The 11,961-nt window shown below is 40.6% G+C and overlaps 1 protein-coding gene across 1 annotated transcript; it reads left to right on the forward strand.

The window, feature by feature from the left end:
• Positions 1-9,274: 9,274 nt before the first annotated feature.
• LOC109214931 (aquaporin PIP2-1-like) lies at positions 9,275-11,121 on the forward strand. Its single transcript, XM_019378904.1, has 3 exons — positions 9,275-9,991; positions 10,089-10,229; positions 10,732-11,121. The coding sequence occupies exons 1-3, from the start codon at positions 9,371-9,373 to the stop codon at positions 10,843-10,845; spliced, it is 876 nt and encodes a 291-aa protein (XP_019234449.1). The 5' UTR covers positions 9,275-9,370; the 3' UTR covers positions 10,846-11,121.
• Positions 11,122-11,961: the final 840 nt, after the last annotated feature.

Genomic DNA, 11,961 nt, shown 5'->3' on the forward strand with positions numbered 1-11,961 from the left:
ATTAAAATTGATAAAATCTTACCTAAGAACAACAATGTCACGAGGTTAGGTGGATTAGCTATATTGTCAATCGAGAAATACTTACTAGGAGTTATTGATTATAAGAAAATTAAATAACTTTGTATCTAAGTAAAACAAAAAAAAAATAGACTTCAAATAAATAATAATAATAAAATTAAAAAGTTAAGGCCCCTCGTAGTTTAACTTTAGGCCACAAAATTCGTCAGACCCCTTGCACGTGTTTGTGAGTATTCTACTTATTATGAGAACCAAGTGGATCGAGGAACATTGTTATGGACACATGGATCACATGCAGGAGGCAAATTGGAGATCTTTAGGTTCAATTGGATAGTTGTTATGTTTTCATGGATTAATTTTCCCTAGTTCGAATTGTACTATCTTCATTGAGTACTAAACTCAATTTTGATAATAGGAGCTACGTAGCCTTCATATCTGATTTATTTCACTATGTAAGACTCCATGACACTTGTTTTTTCTATATATATATATATATATATATATATATATATATATATATATATATAGACAGTCTAACCTAGTACAAGCATTACCGATTGCTTTCACGACTGACTTCTTTTTTTCTTTTTAGCAAATCCACTAGGCAAGTGCCTAGGACTAATATATATATATATATATATATATAAGGAAGTCAGTCGTGAAAGCAATCGGTAATGCTTGTACTAGGTTAGACTGTCTATATCACACCCCTTGAGTGTTGTATTGGTCTAAATTTGGGCGGCTTGATAACTGCAAATAAACATGGTCGAGGACAGAACCGACCACGGCACAATGGCGAGGAGTCGTCTTAAGAAGGATTATTGCCGAGGTCATGTAAAGGAGGCAAGGAAACAACAGTAGGATAGTTTAGTAATAGACATAAGGAATATCCCATTGGATATTCTTTATGTTGTAATTTTTAGGGTTTCTTGGGGATATCCCTTATAAATAGGAAGAGATAAGAACAAAAGGGGGATCTTCACTTTTTGATAAGAGCACTTTGTAACGAGTTTGACTATAAAGAATATACAAAAAGGCTTGTCTTGTTCACTGATTCTATTGCTCAACACACGTTGTTCACTCTTTGTTTACAAGATCCAAAGATTCCTTATCCATCCTCACTTTCCATTATCCCACGTTGCTGTCAGGAAGAAGAATCACCCAAGTCATCTTATATTTGGGTGATAAATTCCTCTTTATTACATTTATTGCCATTATCTACATTTATTGCATGTTCTTACTATACATTCATCGACAATCATTGAACACGTACCTGATATTTATTATTCTCGAACAAGATCTCATCCCACGGATCTCTCTAAATCTTAGATCTAGAATTTATTATGTTTAACTAGGATTCACCCTCTATTTACTCATTAATTAGTTTAACAAAAAGCTTAACACTTTTTGGTCAAATAATTTGGCGCCATCTATGGGGACTTTCTAGTTAAAATATTAGTTCTTTCTAGATTAAAAACAACAACAACAACAACATCATCCATCTTTTTCTCGTTTGCACGAACTAACAATGGCAGGAAAAGGAGATGAAAGACTGAAAGCAGTAGTAGACGTCACTGCCAACCTCTTGAACACCACGAGGTTGACAGAGAAGGCGAGGAGAATGCGACGCCGATTGCTACACCCAGGCGGAGCGACTCACCTCCCGCTCATGGAAGTGTAACCGCTTCACGCAAAAGGGGAGCCTTTACATCTACAACTGAGGAAGCGCCACCAGAAATCAAAAAACTACTGGAGACGTGGCTGACAAGCACTCTAAGTGACATACTCGACAAACCTGTCCAATAGATGAATAGAAACGTCATACAAGCGGATACCACAACAACCGCCGACGAGCAACCTGCTCTCCCAACAGGTAACACTCACACCACTGTCGATACAGGTAACACACACTCGTCGCCATCCTGAAGAAAATGAAGGAAATGGAGAACGAGAATAAAGCGCTCTGCGACCAAATGAGGGAGCATCAAGAAAGGGTTGATAAGATACCGGGCGCCCCGAAATTGCTACCAAAACGGGACGTCGGCTGATTCATCGAACAACCATATAGCGAGGAGGCAGCCCCACATGCCATACCCATAATCTTCAAGATGCCACCATATTTGAAGATATACGACGGCACAACAGAACCCGAAGATCACATCATTCATTACGTCACAGCAGTAAATGGCAACGACCTCTCAAAAGAGCAGGTACCAACAGTGTTGCTGAAGAAGTTCGGCGAAACCCTAATAGGGGAGCCTTAACATGGTACTCACAATTACCGGCATGATCAATAACAACGTTCGAAGAAATGGCCGACAAGTTCGTCACCGCCCACGCCGGGGCTAAGAAGGCGGAGGCTAGGGTGAATGATATATTCGCCGTTAGGCAATCACCTGGCGAGGGACTCAGGGACTTCCTCGCTTGGTTTAACAGAGTAAGAATGAGCTTACCGAATGTATCAGAAGGGATGGCGGTGGCAGCTTTCCAAAATGGGTTGAACAGGAATGGGTCGAGAGTGACCAGAAAGTTATTAAGCAGGCTCATGAAATACCCTCCCACCACTTGGGGAGAAATTCACAACGCGTACTGCGCCGAGGTGAGAGCAGATGAGGATGACCTTAACGGTCCAACCCAACGGTTAACGTCGGTCCAAACAGAGCCGAGGAAAGACCGTCGTAATGACGATCGAAGAGACCAGTCAGGTCCATGCCTCAACTGAGACATGCATCAACCCTATGTGAGAACGACAACCCTACCATCTCCTCGCCATGCGGAAGGACCGTCCAGGCCGCATATAGGGACTCAGCGACACGAACGAGGTATGCCTCCACTCTTATCTGCTCATAATTTTTGTGTTGTCCCTTCAGAAATAGTGTACGCACTAGAGAAGCTCGGCCCGAAGGTCAAGTGGCCACAAAAGTTGAAGTCCGACCCAAGTACCCGAAAGTCGAACATCCTCTGTGAATTTCATCCGGAGCGGGGTCACAAAACCAAGGACTGCATAGCCCTATGGCAAAAAGTAGTGAACATGCTCCACCAAGGCACCTAAGGGAGCTAATGAGCGACCGAGGAAGAGCTAACTTCGGTAGCGGACGAGAACAACACCAAGGCCCTCCAAAACCACCCTCCCCTGCTCACACCATCCAAATGATCATCGGCGGGGGCAATGAAGCATCAATCAACCACGTGAAGTTTACCACCACACATAAACCGAAGCGGTCGATCACCCACGAACGGTATGATGACCTCGAAGATAGTATCATCTTCGATAAGTCAGATACCCACGGTTTGACCTTTCCTAATCTCGATGCTCTTGTCATTACTTTACGTATTTCAGATATTGATGTAAAAAGAATAATGGTAGACGACGGAAGCGGCACATGTATTATTCACCCTCGAGTTCTCGCACAAATGAGACTCGAGGATAAGATAGTACACGCTTCATAACACTAATAGGTTTTAACAATGCAGTCGAGCGAACCACAGGAGAGATAACGTTGCCCGTTCTGGCCGGGGCGTCACCTTAGAAACAACGTTCCATGTCATGAACTAGGACACAACTTACAACGCCATCATAGGACGACCATGGATACACGCCATGAGAGCTATCCCGTCCAGCTTGTATCAAGTAGTCAAGTTCCCTACTCCGTGGGGGATATTCAGCATCCGAGGCGAACATCGCACAGCCCAAGAATGCTATCGCATCGCCCAAGATTGTACATACACTCAACAGCTAAAAGGAACAGACTCAGAAGCATAGCAATTACCAAAGTCGGGGTCCGAACTCAACGAACAAAAAAGTTATCAAGGACCCCGAGGTCGTGGAAGCCGCAGTGTCAACAGTAGAAGACCTCGACCCCGTCCAACTAGACAGCAGCGACAACAGCAAAAGGGCTTACATAGGCCATAAACTCTTAGAGCCAGGTAAATTTCATAAGTTTTTAAATACAACTCCGATCTGTTTGCTTTATCCCACGCAGATATGCCAGGTATCCCGAAAGACGTTGCCACACACAAGTTGAACGTTGATCCACTCTATCCTCCAGTACGACAAGTAAGAAGAAAATTCAACGCCGCCAACGAAGCCGTCAGCGATGAGGTGGATAAACTACTCGCTAACGGCTCCATCCGAGAATCGAAATACCCCCAATGGGTCGCCAACGTAGTCATGGTGAAAAAGAAAAACGGAAAGTGGCGGATGTGCGTGGATTTCACGGACCTAAACAAGGCCTGCCCGAAAGACTCTTTTCCGTTTCCTCACATCGATCAACTCATCGACGGAACGGCAGGGCACGAGTTGTTGAGCTTTTTGGACGCCTACTCCGGTTACAACCAAATCCTCATGGAGGAGGAGGACCAGGAAAAGACTACTTTAATCACCCATCAGGGAACGTACTGTTACAAAGTCATGCCATTTGGGTTGAAGAACGCAGGGGCAACTTATCAAAGGCTGGTCACCAAGATGTTCAAAGACCAACTCGGCAAAACAATGGAAGTGTACATAGACGACATGTTAGTCAAATCAAAAAGTAAGGAAGACCACATCGACCACCTGAAGAAAGACTTCGGTGTACTAAGGCAATACTGTATGAAGCTAAACCCCGAAAAGTGTGCCTTCGGCGTAACTTCGGGCAAGTTCCTCGGTTTTTCTGGTATCACAAAGAGGCATCGAGGTCAACCCCGACCAGATCAAAGCCATCGAGGGAATACCTGAAGTATTGACCAGCAAGAAACAGGCAGAAAAACTGACATGCTGTATAGCTGCCTTGTCGAGGTTCATCTCACGATCCTCCGACAAATGCCACAAATTCTTCAACATGCTCAAAAAGGACAACGGGGCTCCAGTGAAATTCAGAATGCATCGAGGCCCTAAGAGAACTAAAGGCATACTTGTCCTCGCCCTCACTACTCGCCAAAGCAGATCCCGGCGAACGCCTCCTGGTATACTTGGCCGTATCAAAGGTCGCGGTAAGCGCAGTATTGGTCCGTGAAAACAAAGGTACGCAATCTCCAATCTATTACATTAGCAAAACCCTGGTCGACGCCGAAACGAGGTACCCCCACCTCGAAAAATTGGCCTTAGCATTGGTTATAGCTTCACGAAAGCTTAGACCCTATTTTCAATGCCACCCCATATCGGTGGTGACGACCTTCCCCCTAAGGAGCATCCTACATAAACCCGAACTGTCGGGGATATTGGTCAAGTGGGCCATAGAATTGAGTGAACACGATATAACATATCACCCGCGAACAGCGATAAAATCGCAGGTACTCGCCGACTTCGTTGCCGATTTCAGTGATAAAATAATGCCCGAGGTCGAGCAGGAAACTTCTTGTACCTCTCCCAGGTTACCCGACCTATGGGTCCTATACACTGATGGCGCGTCCAACGCGTCAGGATCTGCTGGGACTCGTACTTGAGGTCCCAACAAGCAAAGTCATCCGCCAATCCATACGGTGCCCCGATATGACTAACAATGAGGCCGAGTATGAGGCCGTAATTGCAGGACTAAAGCTAGCTCTCAAATACGGAGCACGACGAGTCGTCCTCAGATGCGACTCACAACTCGTTGTCAACCAAGTCACAGGGACTTTCCAAATCAAAGAGCAGAGGCTACAAAAGTACTAGGCAGAAATTCATAAACTACTACCAGAATTCGACGAATGTCGACTCGACCAGATACCTAGAGCGCAGAACATCGAGGCAGATGGCCTCGCCAAGTTGGCAGTAGCCACCAAAAATATTACAAAAGAAAACATGGTCACCCTCCTCCACTCGTCAATAGACCAACTTGAGGTACACTTTGTAAATTTGACTTGGGACTGACGCAACCGTATTATAACGTATTTGCAGGAGAGAGTACTCCCATCAGACAAGAAAGAAGCCAAAAAGCTTCGAATGCAGGTAGCCAGGTACAACATCATTAACCACGACCTATACAAAAGAACGTTCGGAGGCCCCTTGGCGAAATGCCTAGGGCTGAACCAAACAAGACGCGTCCTCGAAGAAGTACACGAAGGCTACTATGGTGCCCATACCGGCAACCGAACCCTCGTCAGATGCCTCATACGAGCGGGTTATTATTGGCCCACCATGAAGAAGGAAGCCGCCGACTACGTCAAGAAGTGCGAGCAGTGCCAGAGATACGCTCCTATGATACACCAAGCAGGCGAGTAGCTCCACTTGGTCACATCGCCATGGCTGTTCATCAAATGGGGAATGGACATTGTCGGACCCCTTCCAGTAGGGCGAGGTAATATACGATTTCTTTTGGTTTTAACCAACTATTTTTTCAAGTGGGTAGAAGCAGGTGCATTCGCCCAAATACGCGAACAGGAAGTTATACCATTCATATGGAGAAACATCATATGCCGCTTTGGCATCCCCAAAGAAATCAGCTGTGACAACGGACCCCAATTTATCGGAAAAAAGACCGCCGAATTCTTCGCGAAATGGCACATCAAGCGAATACTCTCCACGCCATATCGCCCAGCCGGTAACGGCCAGGCCGAATCCTCCAACAAAACAATACTAAACATCTTGAAGAAATAGCTTGAGGATGCCAAGGGACTGTGACCGGAATTGCTACCAGAAGTACTGTGGGCATACCGCACCACGCCAAAAACAAGCACAGGAGAAACGCCATATTCACTAGTCTATGGGACTGGCGCCATGATACCAGTCAAGGTTGGGGAACCTAGTTTGAGATACTCCAATGAAAGCGGACCAAGCAACGACGAGAACATGAAACAAGACCTCGACGAAGCAGAGGAACGAAGAGAAATGGCTTACATAAGAATGATAGCCCAAAAACAGCAAGCACAACGGTACTACAACAAAAAGGCCAAAGTACGACCACTCAAGCCAAAACACAGGTGAGCAAAGATTCAAGAGAAGGTAAACTAGGAACCAATTGGGACGGGCCATACAAAATCACGGCAGCAACAAACAAAGGATCATTTCAACCAGAAACAATGGTTAACACTTTACTCATTAATTAGTTTAACAAAAAGTTTAACACTTTTTGGTCAAACAAGTGTAACTTTTTTCCAGACCCTACGTCACCGCGAGATACTTTATGCACCAGACTGCCATTTTTTGTTTAATTTATCAAATTCTGCTATTCATTACATGATTATCCATCCATAATAATTGTTAAAAAAGATCAATGGCACATTAATGATGAAATTGTGCGAAGTTAGAGACGCAACTTTTTCAATAATTGGCGCAGACTAAAGTGGAGGTTCATTGCAGAGAGACAAAGCACACCGACTATTCAATATCGTCCACAAAGACAAATATAACACATGTATATTCACTATTATTATATTTTCTTCTATTGATACATGTTCGACACATGGCAATCTTTTTCACCAGTTATGTCTAGTACTATCTTTTTTGGCTCTTCCTAAATTGGTGATCGACGATGACGTTTCCCTAATTAATTAGCACATTCTTATTAAACCTCTATATTCTTCTTTTTTTCTTTGGCTCTTTCTAAATTGATGACCTAGACGTTTCCCTAGTTAGCGCATATTTTCTTATTAAACAAACTCAAACGACAATATACTACTGAGACTTCATAGATTAGTGGTTCGTGGGCAGTGACAAAACTCAAGATTTGATGTACTTTGTTCTCATAAATGTGCCAATTTCTTTTAAAGACATATATTACAAGCTAGACATAGTTAGTTCTGTCAAATATATGCGTGAGAATTGCCGGATATAATAAGCTATCGAATTTTGCTGTGTGTAGTTTGAATCTGTTATTGGCAGTGAAAGTGTGTAACAAAATATATGTAGATTAATTTTATTTGAAGAATTAATCTAGATTGTCATTTTATCCCGTACTTAAAATAATCGACGGATGCATTCATACTCTATATATATATATATATATATAATTGTATATAATATATAAATAATTGTATATATTTAAGTAAACAGTAAATTCAATCGATTATTTATGTAAAGATATGATTTTATTATCCCTTTACCTCTACCACTTTCTTCGATCCTCTATGTGATAGAGATTTAGGTAATCATCAAAAGTTTTAGGTGAAGTGATAAGAACTCATTCATCCCTTGTGTATAAAGCCGTTTTTGTTAGGAAATAGTTTACCTGTAAAGTGAGACTTTCCGGCACAAACGTAGAGTAGTCATGTCTCATAGCAAAAAAAAAAAAATTAGGGGAAAAAAATAGATCTGGTGGCTGCTGCTGACTGGTCCAGTAGGGACCAATCCATCCTAAGGAAAGTAATGGTTCATAATCATGGTCGGTTGTGTAATTTGTCACTTGTAGCCGTTTGATTTGATATGTCATTTTTGGCCATTTTCGTCTATGGTATTAGTAGGGGCCTAACATGCCCTTCATTTTCTTGTCTATGGTAGGGCCTACAATTTTGAGAACCTCTTTTCTTGGAATTTTATTTTTGTTGCCGATAAATATTTGCCTTGATATAAATTTGTTTTTTCTTTAGTGTCATTTGCAAGATTCTTTACTTTTCTAGAACCAACGTTCCTCTTTTCCTTGTTTTTTTCTTTGGCTAAATTGTTAAGGAATGATAGGCTTATCTACTGCAACTGGTCACCAATATTTTTAAGGACAAAATATAAAATTGGCCGTATATTTTTGGACGCTCTTAAAAATAATAGGCCACAAAAGTGAATATGTTTTTGTATCTATATATTTTATACATTTTTTAGCTAGAATATATCAGTTTCAGTCAGCCAGCCAATTTTAATTCTGGCGCCCAACCCCACAAATTTGGTGAAAATAGCACGGGCTAGCCAATTTTCTGACTGGTAATTAAAAAATAACCAGCGTTTGCAAAGGCATTGAAAAATAGCCACTATTTTGCTGCAACACGGAAATTTTCAGCATAATATACTGGAGAGTGGAGCACCTGTGTATGAACTTCCAGCATATTATGTTGGACCAGTATATTATACTGGAACTCCAGTATATTATGCTAGAAGTCTAGTATATTATGCTGGAAGTCCAGTATATTATTATGGAACTCCAATATATTATGCTGGAATATTTTCTCGATTTTAAACAATATTTTCGTTCAAATTTATCTTTATATGAAAAATCACTAAATTTCGATTAGCAATTTTTGAATTTCTCCGCAAATTTGCCAACCCTCAAGTTAGAGGTGGGGTCACTCTACCACTAAAAAGGAAAAGAAAATGGAAACAATAGTTTGATGGGGCAGCTGAAATTGAAGCATTAAATTATTACTCACACCAAATCCAAAGCTTCTCCATAAATACATCCTTTCACTCCTTAGCAACTCCACTACATTCTCCTCTCTGAAAATTAGGAAAGTTCAACTTTAACATCTTATGAGTCTATTTTTTGGTGAACAAATGGCTAAAGACACTGAAGTTGGCACAGACTACCCCCCAAAGGATTACCAAGACCCACCCCCTGCACCCTTAATTGACCCTGAGGAGCTAGGAAAATGGTCATTTTACAGAGCTATAATAGCTGAATTCGTAGCCACTTTATTATTTCTCTACATCACTGTCCTCACTGTGATTGGATACAAGAGCCAAACTGACCCTGACCATAACGGCGAACAATGTGGTGGTGTTGGAATTCTTGGAATTGCATGGGCTTTTGGGGGTATGATTTTCGTCCTTGTTTATTGTACTGCTGGTATTTCAGGTGGACATATTAATCCTGCTGTTACATTTGGACTATTCTTGGCTAGAAAAGTGTCGCTGGTTCGTGCAATTATGTATATGTTGGCTCAGTGTTTAGGAGCCATTTGTGGTTGTGGTTTGGTCAAGGCATTTCAGAGGGCGTACTATGTTAAGTATGGTGGTGGTGCTAATACGTTGAATGATGGCTATAGTACAGGTACCGGTTTGGGTGCTGAAATTATTGGAACTTTTGTTCTTGTTTACACTGTTTTTGCTGCTACTGATCCTAAGAGAAATGCTAGAGACTCTCATGTTCCTGTAAGTATATTTGTTTGACTTTTTTAATTACTTAATTTTATTGCTAGTTTTTATGGTTTAGGGTTGATAATTTTAATTTTAATGTGATTAATTAAAGGTGTTGGCACCACTTCCAATTGGATTTGCGGTGTTTATGGTTCATTTGGCCACAATACCTGTAACTGGAACTGGTATTAACCCAGCTAGAAGTTTTGGAGCTGCTGTTATTTATGGTAAAGACAAAGCATGGGATGACCAAGTAAGCAAATACTCCACTTTGTTGTTTAAAACAACTTTAATACTTATTGCCCTTTATGTATTTTTTTTCCCCTTAAAATACTACAAGAAAGGGTATCAGAAGGGAGCCTCGGCGTAACTGATAAAATTGTTGTCATATGATTCGGAGTTCACAGGTTCAATTCTGGAAACAGCCTCTTACATTAAACCCTTGTGGTCCAGCCCTTCTCCAGACTCCACGCATAGCCGGAGCTTATTAGTGCACTGGGCTGCTTTTCTGCTACAATAAAGGGCAGCCCGGTGCACAAAGCATCCCGCGTTCATGCAGGGTCCGGATAAGGGCACCTCAAGGGGTGTGATGTAAACAGCCTACCCTAATGGTATTTGTAGCTGCTTCCACAGCTCTAACACATGACCTATAGGTCACATGGAGACAACTTTACCTTTGCTCCAAAGCTCCCCTTCTCCTGAAATACTACTATATTTTGGTTAATTAATTTACTTATGGGTGTTAATTTTGATAGTGGATATTCTGGGTTGGACCTTTCATTGGAGCTGCAATTGCTGCATTTTACCATCAATTCATTTTGAGGGCTGGAGCAGTGAAAGCTCTTGGTTCATTCAGGAGCAATGCATAAGAGGAATGGAGTCAAAGACTGGTCAAAATTTTATGAAGAAATTGTATATAAGTATTTGAGAAGAAGTCTCTCTGAATTATGCTTTTCATTTAGTAGAGTGGTCTTGGCTGTTTGGCACTTGTTTTAATGTGCCAAATTTTTGTCAGTGCTGCTTTTGTTCTTGTTTCCCTTGCTTGTTTTTTTGTTTGTGTTTATGTAATTTTCCTTATGCTTGTTTAAAATTCAGAATAATGGAATGAGCTATTGTACAATTTTCCTTATGCTTGAATTTTGAAAGTTATAATTATTTTCGAAGAAATTTTTTGAGCCAAAATGAATATTAATTTGGGATAGAAGAAATACAACTTGGAAGTTTCTGATTAAGAAAATGAAAGCATGAAGCATATGGGAAATATAATTTCTTAATTAGGAGTATTACACATTTTCTCATGGGGGGTTTTCATATTTATTTTTGTATTTCAAGTTCCAAAACTTGGATATTAACCACTAATCGACACAATCCCAAAAAGTCAGTGGCTGAGATTGAGAGTTCATATATCTTTTGTATTTTTAGTCAAACTTATTACTATTGTGTTTTATTTTATATGTCTTGGTTAGTTTTGACACAAAATTTAAAAATGTAAAAAAAAAACTTTTGAATGTTGTGCTCTTAAATTATGGGTATAATACACAATACATATCTTTTGAATCTTATTGAGGAATATTATTAAGGATAAAATAAAAATAGTAGAAATAAAAGCTTATTAAATGTGAAAAAGCGATGTTCTTTTTTAAATAGATTAAAAAGAAAAATAAAACATAAAATTATTACGAAACTTAGCTCAAAGTAATAATATAAAACAAGAAAATAGACAAGAATGTAGGGAGCAGAGAGATTCTTATTTTTTCTATATATTCAAGTGTATACAATGTGATGCCAAAACCCTCTATTTATAGGATTACATAGAGGCATACAAAAGAATGCCATAAACATGACATTAACATTTGAGATAATGGAGGAAGATCATGGGGAGGTTATGGAGGTGTGGGAGTTACAACTATAATGGTGAGAAGTAGTGGGAGTTATCTACATAATGGAGAAGAGTAGTGGGAGTAACTTCTTTAGGAGTTATAGAC

The sequence above is a fragment of the Nicotiana attenuata genome, unplaced genomic scaffold, assembly GCF_001879085.1.
Source record: "Nicotiana attenuata strain UT unplaced genomic scaffold, NIATTr2, whole genome shotgun sequence".
NCBI lineage: Eukaryota > Viridiplantae > Streptophyta > Magnoliopsida > Solanales > Solanaceae > Nicotiana > Nicotiana attenuata.

Excerpts from the sequence above, each read along its gene's own strand:
- LOC109214931 (XM_019378904.1), top strand. The coding sequence starts at position 9,371 with ATGAGTCTATTTTTTGGTGAACAAATGGCTAAAGACACTGAAGTTGGC. Across the intron at positions 9,992-10,088 it reads CTAGAGACTCTCATGTTCCT|GTGTTGGCACCACTTCCAAT; the intron begins GTAAGTATATTT and ends GATTAATTAAAG. Across the intron at positions 10,230-10,731 it reads ACAAAGCATGGGATGACCAA|TGGATATTCTGGGTTGGACC; the intron begins GTAAGCAAATAC and ends TAATTTTGATAG.